We start from the raw sequence: 19,999 nt of genomic DNA, 5'->3' as shown, positions 1-19,999 counted from the left end.
AGTTGGTTGAGCATCAGACTTCAGCTCAGGTCATGATCTCACGGTCCATGAGTTCAAGCCCTGCGTCGGGCTCTGTGCTGACAGCTCAGAGCCTGGAACCTGTTTCAGATTCTGTGTCTCCCTCTCTCTCTGCCCCTGTCCTGCTTGTGCTCTGTCTCTCTCAAAAATAAATAAACATTAGGGGAAAAAATCATTAAAAGTAATTTCTAGAAGTGTGTGCAATAGAAAAAATAAATACTATAATCCGTGCATGACACTGCTCAGATCAGAAACAATTAGCTCCATATCTCAAGAATGCAGACTCAGGGAAAAGAAAAAAAAAAAAAAGGATGCAGACTCACAAACAAACAAAAAATGCAAATCAATATTTCCATAGTAAACAGCACACATAGTTTGAAACTGTCCAGTTGTATAGTGTTGACAAATAATTTAGGGTTTTTTTTTTTCTTAAAAAGAAAAAAAAAAGAAAACTCTCTCTGGAGGTCAGTAGTGTTCAGTCTTGATCAATAAACAAGCAGACCAGGATCTGAGTACATGGGAAGTCTCCTTCAACTGGATTCACTTCAATCACTGTTATATGAAGTAGAATTAGAGATAAGAATTAACTGGAAGGGAATGAGGTTACAAGCCTCTTTGGTGCAAAAGATCTGAATTAAGACTTGGTACTCTTTGAAAACATATTTATTTAACTTTCCATTTTGTCTAAGAGTAGTTCTGAAGCCTATTCATCTTGTGGTTAGTAACTCCTAAGTTTGTCACGAGGGCTATTTTGAAAAAGCATTTGGAAGTCACTAAGAATGAGAAAGACGGGGGCGCCTGGGTGGCTTGGTCGGTTGAGTGTCCGACTTCGGCTCAGATCATGATCTCACGGTCTGTGGGTTCGAGCCCCGCGTCAGGCTCTGTGCTGACAGCTCAGAGCCTGGAGCCTGCTTCCGATTCTGTGTCTCCCTCTCTCTCTGCCCCTCCCCCGTTCGTGCTCTGTCTCTCTCTGTCTCAAAAATAAATAAACTTAAAAAAAAAAAAAAAAGAATGAGAAAGACGAAGACACATACCTTAGTTGCTGGAGAGAAAGGAAGGAAAAGTTAATTCTGCTTTGGAATATATAAAAATAAATATTCTTCTAAATGATTATATAAATTTTCTGAAGCTATTTGTCACCTATTTTCCTATTTGATTTTTTAAATGAAATAAATAACTTTATTAGTTTTCACAAAATCCGAATTTTGACCTTGTTGGCTTTGTCTGTTTCATGTTGATTTCTATTTCATTGACTTCTATTCTTGTCTTTATAATTTCCTATCTTAAAATTTCTTTTGGTTTCAATTTTTATTCTTTTTTCAAGCTTCCTCACGTAGAGTACTAAAATTTTATTTCAAGCTTGTATGTTTGTATATACGTTAAAATTTAAATGTTTCCTTCTTAGCAGCTGTATCTCCCCAATTTTACTGAGTTATATCATCGTTATCATGCATTTCAAAATATTTCCCAATTTCATTGTTTTTTTTTCTTCGATGTTTGGATTATAATCAATGGTATTTATTAGTTTATAATCATATGAGGTTTTAAGTTAAAAGTTTGTTTTATTTGTGCCTTATCTCTCCTGATTTTTAACTTTTAAACAACATATTTCCAGCACTAAACTGAATAACCCAAATTTAAACTCTAAAGCCAGCCTTTAAGAAAGAATTTATTTTAATAGATTAGCTTCTCTAAATGAAATTTACATGATTTAAATCTAATAAACGTCTTAATCCACAAATAATATGGTGGTTTCTTATTTGTTTATTTTCTACTTTTGTTTTGTTGTATATTTGTGAAATTTAAATGAAAGATTCTATTTTTCTGTGAAAGGGCTTTGAAAGGTTGTGTATGCAAGGTGTGAAGGTGCAGGTTTCTCTGACAATAAATCTGAGGAGCAGAGGAGAGTTGAATTCACTCAATGAACAGCTGACCATGTATCTGTGCTGGCAGAGTGAAGGAATTAAGAAGTTGCCACATAACACCAGGAATATAGAAAGCAAGGAAATACGTTTATATGGTTTGGTCCATTAAAAAGAAAGAAGTAAATAGAAAACTGCCATGTGTTTGTAAAATTGAGAGAAGGCTACCTATGAGCTTTCAATAACTAAAACTGAATTTATCTCATTTTGGTTAAAGGCATCTGCATTTTGCATTCCAACAACCAGTTTCAAGCCTGATTCATTTCTCTAAGCGTGTATGATGTTATCGCTGAAGCCAGGTAAGAAGGTAAGGTTCAGAAGACATGGATTCCATCTTGGTGCCTTCCCAAATGGGCTTCTAGAACAGCCCAGATGTCTGCTTCCGTTGTATCTCAACCTGAGGTTCAGTTATTTTATGATTCCTTTCTAAACTTTTATAAATATAGTATATCAGGAAACGATAAGCTGTTAAAAATAGGGCTTATTGTAAATGAGCCAAACCTAAAAATAAAGTGATAACTTTGCATAGAGCCAGGGAATCTTTAAAGAAATTTTCTGTGCATTTTTTCATCATACTCACAAGCATCCCAGTGTGGAATTCACTCATGATAGTCTAACGTCCTTTTAGCATATGAGAAAATAGAAGCTCGAGGAGAAACATAGACTTGCCAAATGTGCCATTTCTTAGAGGAAATACAAATGTCCCACTCTCTTCCGGGATGCATTAAATATGAGAGACATAGTGACTGTAGAGATCACCACGTCAAATTTAACTTGTTGGATAGACATGGATCTTGAGACCTACAAGAGTTAGTTTCTAAGTCTCACAGAAAGTTAATGGCAATGCTAAGGATAGACCCCTGGTTCCTAAGTTTCATTTTAATGCAATTTCAATTGTGCCATGTAATCTCATCTTCTCTCTCCTCCAGTCATGCCTCTTCCTTCTCCCGCTCCCCATTATCATCATGAGTTTCTGGGTCCTAATCTCCACTTAGAAGGACACGAGTCATGTTGGATTACAGCCCACCCATTTAACCTCATTTTCCCTTAATTACCTCTTTAAAGGTCCCATCTCCAAATGCAGTTACATTATGAGGTTCTTAGGGGTTAGAAATCCAACATAGGAATGTTGACGGGAGGGGCACAAATCAGCTCATAATACCCATTTTGGACAATGTTGTGACCATGCAAGACCATGAGGCAACAAACACAAGACTCAAAGTCATCATGTTGAGGACAATGGAATAGAAGAGGTAAAAAAGACTCGCCATTAAATTGCTTGAGAAATGATCATGGTTTCGACACTGTCACTGGGAAATCTAAAGGGATTGAAATTTTGAGAGAAAATGTAGAAAATTTCATTTGGCTTTCCCTGACAGAAATAGAAAGGGCAGTGTCCAGTACTCTTCTATGAACTTAATTTTATTTTGCTTATAACTTCCACGAGTTTTAAAATAGAATAATCCATGTAATCCCCACATGGGGGCCACAGTCATTCTAGAGATACAGAACACGGACAAAATAGCCTTAACATGGAGGAGTATTTTTTGGCTAAATTGGAGCTATCGCTGATGATTAAAAACATTACCTGGTTAAAAATGTAAAAGTGGTTTTCTGGCTCCAGGAAATACTCTAGTTATTTATTTAGAGAGAGAGAGAGTGAGAGTAGGGGAGGAAGGGAGGGGCAGAGAGGGAGGGAGAGGGAGAGAATCCCAAGCAGGCTTCCTGCTGTCAGCACAGAGTCGAACACAGGGCTAGATCTCACAAACCGTGAGGTCATGACATGAGCTAAGAACAAGAGCCAGGTGCTTAATGACTGAACCCCCCAAGTGCCCAGCAAACAACCTTCTAAAGGCAAATCAGGGAGAGATTCAATAGTCATTACACCGCAATATAATGCAATACACACAGCTGGCAATTACAATGTTGAGGCAGTACATTTGTAATAGCACAACTGATACTTAGGTTAAATACAATGTCCCATTTAAGGATATCAGCATCAAAGTATAAAAACTATCATTGCTTATCAAGAAATTGTCTCAATCCCGTATAAAAGCTGCTCCCGAAACAGCCAACACCTATGTCCAAGTCTTCTGCAACATTCTGAGTTTACCAGGATCAAAGTAAGGTTCCCTCTATATTCCAGCAACAATTATTCTAGGTCTTGTTTCCAGCAACAATTATTCTAGGTCTTGTTTCCTTGTAGTCCTGCTCTCTACCAAAGTGCTACTAGATTTCCTATAGGTCCTACCCCTACCAGACTTCCAAGTTTCTCTTGCTGTATTTCATGCTGATCTGTTACACCCACTGGCTGTGTATATTTTGAACCCAAGAATTCAGTTCCCAGGTTCCTGCTGCCTAAGCAATTCTATTTCCAGGAATTGGCAGTCATCTTTTTTACCAGCCAGCATGTGGTTCAGATTTCTAGGGATTGATGTATTTAGTTTCCCAGGAAACTCATCATGAGTCATTTCTATGCAATTGATTTCACCAATTCCCATTTATTTATTCTTGTCACATTGGTGATTGCAGATAACAGCTTTGTTACCCTTCAACCTTGACTCCCATATTTTTTATTAGTCATGCCTCGGTACTATGTTGTTAAACATCTTGTCAATACCAGTCTGTTCTCAAAATAATATTCATTTGACTCTGCTCATAGGAAATGTATGATCAACAAATGTTCCATTATGTTTTTTTTCAAAAAAGAATGCATTCATTTATCTGCTACTGTGTAGTGAGACATTTTAAAACCAATATTTAAAAATGTGGTTCCTGTTTCTTTGAACTTACCATCTAGCAAGGTTAACCAAATAACAATGATTAACAGCTGTAAACAAGCAAATCCTCAACATATACATGAATTTAACAATGAGAACTTAACTATCTTAAGAACTTAACAAAGCTTCCACGAGAAAGTATTTTACAAGCTGTGGCAGGAGGATGAACAAAGATTGCTTGATCAAGCTAGAAACTGAAGCAAGGATATCCAATGGGAAGATGATTGCACTAATCTGAGCAAGAATGAGAAAAATCTATGATAATGAGGTCCAATAGTCAGCATATCTACATGTATACAACCCGTATTGTTTTTTTTTTTTTAATCTTTGTCTCCAATTGCTACATAAATCCTCCCTTTGCCATAAACCAGCTGAACTTCAGTTATTCTCTGAACACACAGTAAGCATTTTTCCATCCTGCTTTGGTCATTTTATACCCTCTTCCTATATTCCCTCTTATCTGTTCTCATAGTTCTCGTGTCTTTGATATTTAAGATCATCCTACCTTTTAGATTCATTGCCTTTTTTTTTTAGATTCATTGTTTTTTAAGTTTATTTATTTATTTTGAGAAAGAAGGCATGCACACGTGCAAGTGAGGGAGGAACAGAGAGAAAGGGAGAGAGAGGATTCCCCAGCAGGCTCCGTGCTCAGTGTGAAGTCCAACACGGGGCTCAATCTCACAAACCATGAGATCATGACCTGAGCCAATATCAAGATTTGGATGCATAACCAACTGACCCATCCAGGTGCCCCTAGACTCATGTTTAAATGCCATTTCCTTTCTGTCGCTTCCCTATCAATACATGTTATCTCTCCATCTTCTGAAATTGGGTTAAACTAAATTACAGTGAAATTTAAAGAGGGAGGTGTTAGAGATGGGATGGTATCATGAGTATGCCAATCTTAATTAGAAGTTCAATTAGTAAATTTCTATGTGTAAAGTTCCCATTTCCTGATGTGAGGAGAGTTTGCAGTTGGAGTTCCCAGGCTCATGGAGGATGAGAAAGCAGGGATTTTGTTGCAAACGTCCTCTAAATTGACTCAATTAATAATCTGTCAATTTCGGCCCATTTCCATGGTTAGATGTAATCTGATCTCATAAACAACAAGCTCTTAAAACTTAAAAGATACATATTTATTAATGTTGTGAGCAAAGAGGGTAGCACACACCTACACACTCATACATGCACACAAAATCAGCCACATCACCGTATCCCTACATTTCTAGCCACCATTGCACTACAGGTGTTAGCCACAGCAATAAGGCAATAAAAACACATAAAAGGCATAAACACTAGCAAGGGAACAGGAAAACTTTCTGTATTCATAGGTAGAATGACATAAAAAAATGTAATGAATCTATAAAATTACAATTAAAATCTGTTTCTATTTCTATGTAATAACCAAAAATATGTGAAAAATCCAAAGTATGTTATATGAATAACAAAACATATAATCTACATTTCAAGATTTAAGGTTTGTATATTTTATACTATGAAATACTGCAGAAAGAAATTAAATAAGATCCAAATAAGTAGAGACACATATCATGGATTGAAAGACGTTTATTATGCTTAATTTATAAATTCAACACATTCTGAACAAAACTGCCAGGAGGCATTTTTATAAAAATTGAAGAACTGATTCTAAAATTTATATCATGCAAAGAAGCAAGAAAAAGCACAATCATCTTGAAACAGGAGTAAAGTTGGAAGACTTTCATTATCTCATTTAAAGAGATATATATAAAGGTATATTAAGATATTGTAGTACTGAAATAAGTATAGATAATCAGTGAAACACAATAGAGTTCTAGAATGGGTTCACATGTATACTGTCAAATTTTTTTAATGGAGATGTCAAATCAACATCTTTTTAAAAAATATCTTTTTGGGGAAAAATGTCTTTTCAAAAATTATATTAGAATCGGTGGTTATCGGGGCACCTAGGTGGCTCAGTTGTTTGAGCGTCCAACTCTTAAACTCTTAAATTTGGCTCAGGTCATGATCCTAGGGTTAAGGGATCAAGGACTGTGTTGGGCTCCTTGCTGAGTGTAGAGTCTGCTTGGGATTCTCTCTCTCTCTCTCTCTCTGCCCCTCCCCACACCTGTTCACACTTTCTCTTTCTCTCTCTCAAATAATAATTTAAAAAAAGAATCACTGATACAGGTAAAGAACTTAAGAAAATATATGTGTTGATACCTTTCATAGACATATATAAAGGCTGAAGTTTTAAAGCTTCTAGCAAAAATAAGGATATCTTTCCAACCTGATGTGAAGAAAAACTTTTCTTGAAGAATACAAAAAAACACAATAAAAGAAAAGTAATTGATAAGTTTGATTTCATCAAAATGAATTTTTTTTCTTATCCAAAGTTGTCACTAAAATGAGAGAAGTCATAACTATGAGATTATTAGCAGTATATTTATCAATGGACTGATTTCCAGAGTAAATAAAGAATTCCAATATCTTAGTAAAAAAATTAATATGGCAAAACATGAATAAACACTACACAAAGAAGTCACAAAGATAGCCAATGAGCACAAGAAGGGGTGCTCAAAATCATTATTCACCAAGTAAATGCAATTTAAAATCACAATAAAATACTACTCACATCCAGCAAATGGTTAAGAGAAAGAATGATGTCAATATTGATGAGAATGTGAAACTCCCAGAAATGTAGAACATCACTGGTGGTAGAATAAAATGATAAAACTAACTTTGAAAAACTGATCAGCAATTTTTTTCTTTAATTTTTTAACATTTATTTATGATCAGCATTTTCTAATAAAGTTAAACATATGCTCACTCTATGACCCAGAAATTCCATTCGGAGGTCTTCCTAAAAACAAACAAACAAACAAACAAACAAAAAAACACTAAAATCATAAGCCCACAAAAAGACTGGAACAATCAATGTTCATTGCAGCTTTATTGATTTAAAAAGTTTTCTGTAATCTTGTAACAATTCAATGTCCATCCACAGGTGAAGGACTAAACACACTGTCATCTATTTGCACATTTATTTCCACAGAAATAAAATGAATAAAACATATGTATCATGGAGAATCTCAAGAACATTATGTTGAATGAAAAAAGAGGGACACATCTAAGAACATACTGTATGGTTTAATTTTTAGGAAATGCTAGAGGCAAAATCATTTTACAATGACAAAATCGTTACAATAGTTGCCTCGAGTTGGCAGGGATTGGTTTAAAAGAAGCATAAGGATACTTTCTGCCATGGGAAGATGTGCTATATCTTGATCAGGTAGCTGTAACTAGTTATAAGTGTATATATTTGTCAAAAACATCAAACTCTACCATTAAAATCTGTTCATTTCATGGTGTGTCAATACTAATTGAATAACAAAAATTATTTAAAAAAACTAACAAATCGGACAATCTCATACCTCTGCCTAAAACCATTCGATGGCCCTTGCTGCTTTCAGAAGAAAGTGCAATTCTGAGCTAGACCACTGAAGACAAAGAATGGCCCCCAAATCTTTCTGGCCTAATTTCAAGGCATTTTTTCATTTTCCTTCAATGACAAGACAAAATGCCATTCGGTGTTATAATGTACATCTCAAGACGGGGTCCTCAAAATACTCTTCTCCAAGCACTATCTATCCATTCCCTACTTACTCTTTCAAGCTATTTCAAATTCTATTCCTCTGGGGAACTTTTCTTGACCTCTAAGACTAGGTGCATATCTCTCGATGTTATTTTAGTATCAGAAACGCATTCATAGCTCATTGTTACTATAGTTAAATAATTATTTCTTTAGTATTTGCTTTCTCTATTTTTTCAGGCCAGTTAGAACAGAGACCCCACACCTTTTCTTACTATATTTTAAATTATGGAGTAATACACAAATATAATCTAAATTAAAAACATATTCAATAATACACATTTCCATTTCACAGACTCTGACTCATGGAAAAGGCTCAGTGAAAATGTCATGAAAACTAATGATACTGACAACATGTTTGGCAATGTGTTCTGAGGCATGACTAATTAGGAAAAAAAAAACAAATATGAGGGCAAGGAGTTGGGGAGGATCAAGCTACTGTCTGTAATCACTAATGGGATAAACATTAATAAATAGAAATTGTTGAAATCAAGTTCCTAGAAAGGATTCACGGAAGCATTTCCTGGGAAACTGGTTACACTTATTCTTGGAAGTCAGAATTGGAAGCCAGTTGGCAGACAGGTGATTAGCAGCTTCCGGAACTATAGTTGTGCAGGCTGCAGAAGCCGGGACCTAAACCCCTAGGTTCAAAATCCGAGGTGCTGAGCATCTCTGTCAAAGGACGCAGCAGGAGGAAGCCAGATACGTGCCAGCTGGTCTCTGTCCATTATGTGCAGTAGGATTAACTTGGTGAGAACTGGAAGATCACGATTCACTTTACTCTACGGAAGTATAGAAAGAAGAAAGTCTGTGCTCTGGGAAATTTAGTATGTGCCAGAGACATGGAATAGAGAAGGGGGTAGTTTCCTGAATGGTCGTGGCAAGACATCAACTCAGGAGTTATGTTTCTTGTAGAATATTACAGGTTTCTTACCTTGGCTATCAGTGTGAAATGGGATATTGTTATAACTTCAAGTGTAATTGTGGTGTTGCAAGTTTGCTATCCTCACCGTTGAATTTTGCTCTTTTTGAGCATTTCATAATATTGCTATCTATTCACAGTCAATCAGTCTTTGAGGTTTTTTTTTTTAAGTGTTTATTTATTTTTGAGAGAGAGAGACACAGAGCACAAGCTAGGAGGGACAGAGACAGAGGGAGACACAGAATCCGAAGCAGGCTCCAGGCTCCGAGCTGTCAGCACAGAGTCCGATGCGGGACTCGAACCCACAAACCGCTAGATCGTGACCTGAGCTGAAGTTGTACGCTCAACCGACTGAGCCACCCAGGCGCCCCAAGGGTTTTTTTTCTTAAATATATAAATTTGCTTGTTTATTAATGTTGGTAGGTAGAATAATAGTTCCTCAAATACAGCCATATTCTAAACCTTGGAATTTGTGAGTATGTTACTTGATGTGGAAAAGGTAAGTAAGGTAGCAGATGGAATTAAAGTTGCTAATCAGTTGACCTTAAAATAGGGACATTGCCAGATAGGCATGACATAATCTTAAGCATCCTGAAAAATGGAAGAGAGAGGCAGAAGAGTAGGTGGGAGTGAGGCAGAGTAAGATCGACTTGACCCTCGTTGCTGTGTCTGAAGACGAAGGAAGGAGAAAATGGGCTAAGGAATGCATCTGGCCACCAGAAGCTGAAAACGGCAAGAAAGGAGATATTCCCATAGAGCCTCTGGAAAGGAATGCAGCTCTGCCAGCATAGTGATTTTAGCCCAGTGAGATTGTACCTGACTTCTCACCTATGGGACTATAATAAATGAGTATTGTTTATTCCACGAATTTGATGTAGTTTGCTTTGGCAACAACAGAAAAACTAAGACACTAGTATATTTCTGAAAACCAGAAAAATTTCCACTACTACATCTAAAATCTGGAGCCATTAACAGAGGAGACATTTGACCTCAGCTTGGCCAAAAAAGTTTTGGCTGCTCCCCATGACTGCTATGCCCGTGCTTATGTTTTGGGGTAAAAATTGGATTCTTTCTCTTGGTTGAAGATTATGGGCATGATAACAACTTGGATCATTGAAATTCCCGAGCAGGACCGTTTACAGAGGAGTTTGCTGATTTTAAATTTTATAATGCAATGGATGATGAATTTTTCCCCCAAATCTTCTTTCATTATGCCTTTATGTGTTCCTCTAGCCATGTAAGTGTCATGACTATTTCCTAAACATGATGGGGGAGGAGGGGAGAAGATGAGGAAGAGAGGGAGCATATACGGGAAGACAGGATCCGAGAGAATGCATGGAATAAAGCAATTCTACTAATAACTCTACAATAATCTGCTGTGTCATCTAGTAAAATTCTATCTGGCTCTTCTCTCAGTTTCCTCCTCTATAGAGTAAGTAGGTTGAATGTGATGAACCCGACAGCTCCTTTTACATTCAGATTTTATTATGTAGGTAGGAAAGGAGGAAGTAAATAGAGCATGGTGAGATATACTGAGATCAACTTAGCAGACTGGGTGTTTTCCAAGCTTCGAGGACCCTGCAATCCATTTCCTAATTTCGACATGTTTGAAGACCATATCAAATAAAAATAGGAAAAAAAATATTTAAACATTGCTTGTTCTGTATGAATATAATGTCTCTGGTTGCTATCGTGCTGTCTATGGTAGTATGTTATGCTATCTGTGTTATCTACTACATAGTTAGTATCTATGTTACATGTTAGCACCTTACAGTTATAACACTTGGATGTAGGAGAGAATCTGGTACAAATAAAGAATATCTCATTTCATTTCAATATGCAGCGGAAACAATCATTTTCAATGATAATAAAGGTTTCATGTATAGAGTTAGATTCACTGTGTATGTTGGCAAAGAACCCAGGTGCAAGTTCACACCTGCTGAGCCTAGTTCCTTCCCAGCTAGGTTTGTTCCCATCTAAGTTGTTCTTATACAAATGGAGATAATTTGAGCAGATTGAAAACAGTAATTGGAGTACAGGGATTTAGTCAATTAAAAAAAATATGTGACATACCTTCACTGTGATTAGCTAAAGCTCATAGGTGCTCTTTTCTGAAATTTTACACCCACACCCTAGTCTTTCATTTGAATAACCTGCATGCACAGCCTCATCATGTAAATCTAAATTTTGTTCGCACATTCTTCAAATTTCTCTGATGCATAATGTCTTTATGATGTCTTTTTATGCATGGTCTATTATTTATTGTCTGAACAAGACATTCAAATCTCTTGAGATATCATTGAGAAAAAGGCTGTACCTAGACACTGTTGGCATCCAAGGAAGTCCTGCTTCAACAGGAGAAAATACCCAAGCCCAACCAAAATTAGCGCACAGCCTTTAAAATTTGAGATTTCCAACGGCCATTGCCAGCAGTAATGATAACACAATTCCTACTTGACACATCACTAATAAATAACAACATTGACAGCAGATTTGGACAGCAGAAAAAAGAGTTTATTAAAATAAAATCATTTGACTTTTCATCTGTTTTTGAGAGAAATGCAAAACCATAAATTCTATCAACAATGCAATTTGAATTACTAATTAATCTTGTAGTCTGACAGAGTTCTTCTATCAGCCGGTGTTTGAGAGCAGGCAAGGTAAAGTTGGTGGCAATCAGGGAATATTAGATGATTTCAAATGGAGAAAATTAAGACAATAGATAATCTCATCACAGAATCTGCCTGTTTCAAATGGATTTGGCTCTTTGACACACTAATCAGTAGAAGCCAGATCTACAGAGTGCGCATTACAAGATGGATGGAAACTTCTCAAAGGAAAAGAGATTGGGGACAGAAACTGGATCCATAGCTCAGGGAAGGGAAACCACAGACTCTATAACCCAGAGGTCTGAAGCCCTGGGATCCATAGCCCAGTGAGTAGCAGCTTCTGGACCCAAAGCCCACAGACCCAGGGTAAGCAGTCCAGCAGGGGCTGCAGAACGTGGAGGTCCTCGGGAGGGAGCAGGACGTCTGGCAGGGGCTGGACACCACACAGGACGTCCGGCAGCTGGTGGGCTCACAGCAGGTCTCCTGACAGCCGCTGTAGAGGGAGGAGCCCAGCTGGCAGGTGCTGGGAGAGCAGAGGTCAGTGCGGTAGACCAGGTTGCTGGGGTAGGAAGAGCCACAGGAGGAGCTTGGGTAGCGCAGGTAGCCCCCAAGGGAGCGGGAGGAGAAGTTTCCAGAGCAGCAGCTGTAGGACATGTTGAAGGGAGATTTGAGTTCACCTGAGTTACGGTGAGAAGACTCTGAGGTTGAATGTCACCTCCTAGACTGGGGCATTTATATACCCTCAGCAGCAGGTGTGGTGGCCTACATGGTCATCCTTTACGTATTTGTGCGTCTTCATTTACATATGTGTAACTCAGAAATCTCTGTAATTGCAGTTGGATAGTCTCCCACATCTTGTATTTATGGGTGCTATAATTTTGGTGTTACAGCCAAAGCCAATGAACTGCTCCTAGGTCAGAAATACCGTGACCGTTTGACATTAATGATCATTCCATCTAAGCCAGGAAAGCCTTTCCTTTCCTCTTGTCAGAATCAGAATCTTCAGGTATTTTGTTTCCAGCAATAATGGGCACATACTTTTCTCAAATGGTAGGAAATAAAATATAACTATTTTCCTTCTTTGTCGATTGATCAGAGGCATAGTTTTGGCTTTAATAGGAACATAGTAAATACTGACCTTACTTGTCACCATGTTTTCTCATTTTCCAAAATTATTGTCCATCTATATCCACATTCTCTTACACAATATGTCTCAGATCCAATGGAAGGGGGAAAAGATGCCAGTCAATCATTGACTGTTAAAGGCACAGAGAGAAGCCTGGACATTTATTTGGAGACATGGCTACAGTGAGGGACAGTACCAAAACAGAATTGCAAGTGGAGATCAGTGGGGGCCTTTAGGAGGAGAATCAAAGAACTAAGCAATATTTAAATGAGGGAAGAAAATAATTGGGTTTTAGATTCAATATATCTGATACGAAGCCTGTAGTCCTAATAGATTCTCATCCATACGTGTATCAGCCCTGAGAACTTTCTTCTCAGATCCTCAACTGCAGGAGGCTTAGTTGACTAAGGGCCCCATTGTGCTATGATACAGCAGAGATATTAGAGAAACTAGGTCCTGGGACACATGGGATGTCTCTGATTCCAGTTATGAGCAAAGTACACTATTAACCTATGTTACATATGCCTCTTAGACTCTTTTCTCTGTTTTCATTCTTTTTATGACTTTATGCTTTAGCTTGGGAATTTTTTTCTACCCCATCTCCCAATTCATTCATTTTCTGTTCCGCTTTGTTCCCTCTCCTGATAAAACATATCAGTTAAGTTTTATAAATTAGATATACTGTAAATTTCCAATATTTCAATGAGGTTCTGTTGTGTGGCTTTTAGTTTTCTGCCAAAATTCTCAATCTTACCTTTACTTCTTTAAACGTAATGATTCCTTAATAATACTTTCCTGTTTCCTATTGTTAAATTCTTCTTCACGTAATTATTTTAATGTCTGATTTTGAAATGTGGACCATGTATTTCAGATTGTGTTTTCTGGTGTTCTCTTTTGTTTGTCTTTTCTTCTCATATTCCCACAATATTTTGAGAGGTTAATAGATATATATTTGTGAAACACACACACACACACACACACATCCCAGAATGATGTACCCTCTTCCAGAAAGAATGGACTTATGCTTCAGGCAGGCTTCTAGGATAAGGTCACAGCACCCTGGGTCGTTTTAATCCAATCAGTGGTTGAGATAGTTCAAACCTGGGCTTCAGTCCGTATGAAAAAGCTGTTTATTAACAATTCAATTTTACTTCTAGGAATTGGCTCTCCAAGGTCTGGGATATTTGCCATGACCTCAACTCTGGTAGATGCTGAATTCCAATATTATTTCTTAAGCCCAGTGAGTTTATGGAATTCTCTTAGCCTCTCAGTCAGTACTTTCAAAATCAACATACAATTTTAAGCGAATGGCAAATCCAGATGTAGGTTCATTTCTTTTGACTTAGTTCTGGCCCATATAGTACCTCTGGGACTCTGGCATACTTAGGTATTTTCTATTCTTATTGAGAGAAAAGTTTCAATATTTTAAGCAACATTAACTTGCTAATTATATGTAATTTTGAAAAATTTTGTTTTAACAATACATAGGAATGATTCAAATAAGTGAGTTGCTACAGTGAAGGTGACCATTTAAAAGTCGTGTTATAGTAGTTTCAATGGTTGTAGATGACACCTACCAAATCCAGGAGATTCAAATGCTACCATTGTGGGCATCCAGCCTTTCTTTCCAACTCTGTCTGCAATTTCCATGCCACGTTCACACACTTTACCCTGCGTTGCAATATGGCCTAAATTCACCATGTCCCTTCATCCCTGCCTGCTTTTCTCATCCCACTTTATCTTCCCAGATCTTTTCATATTTATCGTATCTAGTGACACCCCATCCCTAACAAAAGCTGTCGTATCCTGCCTACCTCCCCTGGGTAATCATCTGTACACTCCAAAGTGTACTGATGACTGGGGTAGCTACAAAACTCTACCCGAGGATTTGTTTCACTCCATAAGGGCTTGGCGAGCCCTGTGCAGGGAATTCTCCACTAAGATTGAATTCCAGTCGTCCTGGCTTGGTAACTCGCCTGCATTGCTCTCCTTCCATTGTCTACCACACTTCGCACTCCCCTGCAGGTAATTACTAGATCAACTCCCAGAGGAACAACTTGCATTTGAATCCATGTTCTCAGCCATTGTTTCTGGATAATTTATAGAAAAAGAAAAAAAACACATACTTGGATACCTCACTGATATGCTTATTGAGAAATCTCCAATGTTGCTCCGCTGTATAAAATGTAAATTAAATGGGGCGCCTGGGTGGCGCAGTCGGTTAAGCGTCCGACTTCAGCCAGGTCACGATCTCGCGGTCCGTGAGTTCGAGCCCCGCGTCAGGCTCTGGGCTGATGGCTCAGAGCCTGGAGCCTGTTTCCGATTCTGTGTCTCCCTCTCTCTCTGCCCCTCCCCCGCTCATGCTCTGTCTCTCTCTGTCCCAAAAATAAATAAACGTTGAAAAAAAAAAATTAAAAAAAAAAATTAAATTAAATGATCCCTAGGGAGAAATACCAAGAATATATTACAGACAGAAATGTGCTTGATAACTGCATGTAACACATATAAGAAAAGCAGCCATGACATCTTTGTCTAATGAACATACTTTCAAGAATTCAGAATTCAAATGCTTCTAACCTATCTTGGAAAATAACCATACATTTTATGGCTATAATTAATAATACATAGTGAGTCGAGAGAATCTTTAATTAAGAAGTATGGGTTTTTGCTTATTGAACTTCTAACCTAAAAAATTGGTAAAAGAAGCATCCCCAGCATGTTAGTGACTGGTCACTTGAAGAACAGCAAGTAGGTGCCAAACGTTGTAACTCTCAACTACGGATGAGATTCTGTGGGAAACATGCCTCAAATATGAAATCCATTTTATTCAGAGTTTCATGATGGGACTCTGCTATCAAAAGATCAGAAGCCACTACAGGTACAGCCCCGAGTGATAAATTTTCTGTGAAGTATCACAATTTTTAATTGTTGATAAATAAATCAGTTCAAAAAAATGTGGAAGTCTATGCTATATAAAACAAACAATATAATCTCTGGGTCCAAGGTTAAGGAATTAGCCCAAGGTTGGAGAATTGACAAATCTTTTTGAAAATTATATTAACTTAATGTGGATGAAGATTTAGAGATTTAAAGGCAAAAGGATGAGAAGAATACCTCTTGTTAAGAAGGATACTTGAACAAGGAACCAAGAGTAATTGAAGACAAATTCATTAACTTTTGCAATTTGCCTAATACATCTATGCTCCCTTTTAACCCACAAGTTTTATCTTCAAGATTATTTTGCTTTTTTACAGCTTTATTGAAGTACAAGAGACAAATAAGTTATATGTACTTAAGGTGTATGCTGTGATATTTAGATATAAGTCTACATTGTGAATGATTATCAAAATCAAACAATTTTTGATTTTTTGCCATTCCACATGGTTACAATTTTTGTGCATGTGGTTAAAACACTTAAGAAAGCTTTCTTAGCAAATTTTAACTATATTAACATGGTATTTGTATTATTAGTAACTACAGCTACCATGTTGTACATTAGATCCTCAGAATGTATTCATCCCACGTTACTAAAACCTTGTATTCTTTGACCAACATTAAGATAATTTTAAAGAGTTATGTTTAAAAGCAGAAAAAATTGGGAAGTAATAGTACCCACAGTATTGTATCAATAGGATACTTTCCCATTTGCTGACGCACAGAGCAAGGAGAAATTCCAATTTTGAAGGATGGAAAATCAAGGACTCACCAAGTAGCTGTTTGAATTGAGGTCATTTACTTCTCTACTTAGTCCTCTTCCTTCTAGAAGGTCTAGATGATGCTACTTTTAAAATAGGTACAAATTATTGAGAAAATTCAATAGTTGTTATCATTACCGTTGTGAGTGTATTAGAGTTTTATTAGAAAGTAAAATAAGAAAATATTGACATCAACCATGATACTACATTCTCCCGGGTCTAAAATATTATTTCACTGGTTTCATTTTATTTATTTATTTTTTAACTGACATTATTTTAACATGGAACTTAGAAAGCAGTTGGTTATACTCTAAGAATACGATAGATTATCAAACTTAAAAAACACTTTCAATTTCTAGTTCAACAATGGCAAAAAAGAACAAAACCAGAAAGAAAAAGGAGATAATCAAACTTAACACAGACAAAACAAGAGTGGAAAGTGGTGGGGGCACAGATTGAGTTGGAGAAAGAGAGGGACAGAGACAGAGACCGAGAGAAAGAGAGATAGTCATGTACCCTGAGGAAAAGGGACTGAAAAGAAACATTTAGGCAAGAAAACGTAGGGAGGTACGTGGCTGTGCAACTACCAAAATAACATTCAAACCCTGTGCCGTAAAAAGCTAAGACATTCTGAGATGGTAGAAGACCTGGATATTTATAAATGAAGATGATAAAAAATGATAGCACATCAAAATTCATAAGGTACACTAGTGTTGAAAGTTTTTGAGTATAAAGACATCAGGGTGTAACAGATCATCATTTAAGAATGCACTAGAAAAAAGGCTAAACTCCCTAAGCTTATATGGTTCTCTTTCCGCTGTTCCCTGCCCTCACCATAGTGGTGTGTTTTTCTTGACTGCCCGGAGAGGTACTTAGATTGATCCTCCCCAGGGTTGTTTCAACCGCGCCCTTTTGTTGTCACCCCATCTTTAGGTATGTGGCAAGGTGTCCATCAATGTCCGGTCATCTCTCTCGGTCTTTGTTTTACGTCTTTTGTCTCTCTTCATTGGACAAGAGATGCAGTGGGTAACTAGTGCTTGGTGCATCTCTCTCCATTGTTGGCATAACAAATTACCACCAAGTAATTTTGGAGCATGGGAATGAATGGTGACAAGGGGGATCTTTCAAGGAAGGCTCCATCTAGGTAGAAACTGTGCCTCCGATCCATGCACCAGAAAAAAAAAATTGATGTGATCTCATTCCCCACTCTTAGGAGGAAGGCATCCATCAACAAAACCAGATGTTGATACACAAGAAGCAGATGCAGGAAGCACAAGCCCGAGGAAAATCTCTCCTGGCTCTGGTGCTTTCCTCATCATGATGGGATGATCATTAATGTCACACAGTCACGGTATTTCTGACCTAGGAGCAGTTCATTGGCTTTGGTTGTAACACCAAAATTATAGCACCCATAAATACAAGATGTGGGAGACTATCCAACTGCAATTACAGAGATTTCTGAGTTACACATATGTAAATGAAGACGCACAAATATGTAAAGGATGACCATGTAGGCCACCACACCTGCTGCTGAGGGTATATAAATGCCCCAGTCTAGGAGGCGACATTCAACCTCAGAGTCTTCTCACTGTAACTCAGGTGAGCTCACATCTCCCTTCAACATGTCCTACAGCTGCTGCTCTGGAAACTTCTCCTCCCGCTCCCTTGGGGGCTACCTGCGCTACCCAAGCTCCTCCTGTGGCTCTTCCTACCCCAGCAACCTGGTCTACCGCACTGACCTCTGCTCTCCCAGCACCTGCCAGCTGGGCTCCTCCCTCTACAGCGGCTGTCAGGAGACCTGCTGTGAGCCCACCAGCTGCCGGACGTCCTGTGTGGTGTCCAGCCCCTGCCAGACGTCCTGCTCCCTCCCGAGGACCTCCACGTTCTGCAGCCCCTGCTGGACTGCTTACCCTGGGTCTGTGGGCTTTGGGTCCAGAAGCTGCTACTCACTGGGCTATGGATCCCAGGGCTTCAGACCCCTGGGTTATAGAGTCCATTGCTTCCCTCTGCTGGCCTCTGGATCCAGATTCTGCCGCCCTATCTACTTTACCTCGAGGAGCTGTTACAGGCCAGCCTGTGAATCTGGCTTCTATACATCAACTTGTTGAGGGTCCAGATGCTTTTGAGGATTGATGTCAAAGTCTCTACTTGGCACAGCCACCATTTTCATTACCACCAATTACTACTAATCTTTTATTCCTAAATCATCAGTTTCTTGCATCATCGACTTCTGGCTGACTCTGAACTTAATGCGTATTCTCAAATTAAGTTCTAAATTCTGTACTATTGATTGAATATATGCTTCATTGAAATGCAATTGAAAATGAAAATTTTAATCTAATAAATGTATGTAATCCGGCACTCAAATATATTGTTCATCTTCTTTTTATTATTATTATTTGCTTGTAGTTGTTTGTATTTTATGGATTTGGGAGATTTAGATGAATATCAATATGACTCTGAAACCAAGTTTGTGAACTTACCACATGATAGATTTGAGCACATTTCTGTTGACATTGGATATGTTTCCTGTTGGGGGTAGTCATTTCCTGGAGGTCTATATTGTACATGTCTCAAGAATAAAGGACATGCATTTTTGCTGATAAAGGAACACAAAGAAATTGATACATAAACTAGAAATGCAGACAACAAGAATACGATGTAATTTATAAGGTGAGGCTACACATCATCAGACACATACCTCAAAGTCTAGAATCTGAGTGTGGATTTTCAGCAGAAAAAAAAAATGAGCTCCCAGGTCACGTGCTATGTATGCTCTCTGTTGGTTAGCATAAGTGCCAGGGTCTCTGCCTGCCACAGGTGAAGTGTTCCCGAGCCTTGCCTATAAACATGTGTAAGATTCACAGTGATCTTAGATGCGTAGTAACTGGGTTAAGGAAGTGTGGATAACCTCCTAATGCTTCTCCAAGGTTCAACCTGAATCGGGCAAAGAGAAACACACCCAAGCAATGCTGAACAAGTATTTATGTTTATGAGGCTTAACTTCAATCTCTGTCTCCCCAAAATAAGCTGCAGTCAGAAACCTGGGTGCAGGTGGTTTACTTGGCACAAGATCCCAGGGAGCAGGTTTGGGAGATCATGGAAGGTGAAAGAATCAGAGAGGAAAATCTCATTAAGGGACATATTTTTAGTTGTTATTACAGTGGGCAGTGGGGACCCAATCTTCCTGGGGCTTTTTAGAAATGTATACAATGACTCTTGGAATTGTCTCCGCCGGGATCTGATCGATAGGTGGAAGCATTTATTCAATAGCTGCCATCTCTACCGTTGGTTCG

The 19,999-nt window shown here is 38.1% G+C and overlaps 2 protein-coding genes across 2 annotated transcripts; one reads left to right on the top strand and one right to left on the bottom strand.

The window, feature by feature from the left end:
* Window positions 1-12,104: 12,104 nt before the first annotated feature.
* Window positions 12,105-12,587, bottom strand: LOC123576035 (keratin-associated protein 13-1-like). The gene has a single exon (XM_045437068.1). The coding sequence runs from the start codon at window positions 12,534-12,536 to the stop codon at window positions 12,105-12,107; it is 432 nt and encodes a 143-aa protein (XP_045293024.1). The 5' UTR covers window positions 12,537-12,587.
* Window positions 12,588-18,289: 5,702 nt separating this feature from the next.
* LOC123576034 (keratin-associated protein 23-1) lies at window positions 18,290-18,633 on the top strand. Its single transcript, XM_045437067.1, is given in 2 exon segments — window positions 18,290-18,437; window positions 18,440-18,633. Coding segments are annotated over 2 exon segments (183 nt in total). The 5' UTR covers window positions 18,290-18,325; the 3' UTR covers window positions 18,511-18,633.
* The last annotated feature ends 1,366 nt before the right edge of the window (window positions 18,634-19,999 follow it).

This window comes from Leopardus geoffroyi, chromosome C2 (genome assembly GCF_018350155.1).
Source record: "Leopardus geoffroyi isolate Oge1 chromosome C2, O.geoffroyi_Oge1_pat1.0, whole genome shotgun sequence".
Classification (NCBI taxonomy): domain Eukaryota; kingdom Metazoa; phylum Chordata; class Mammalia; order Carnivora; family Felidae; genus Leopardus; species Leopardus geoffroyi.
Note: the sequence above shows the minus strand (reverse complement) of the source record. Positions and strands in the feature narration are given on the sequence as shown.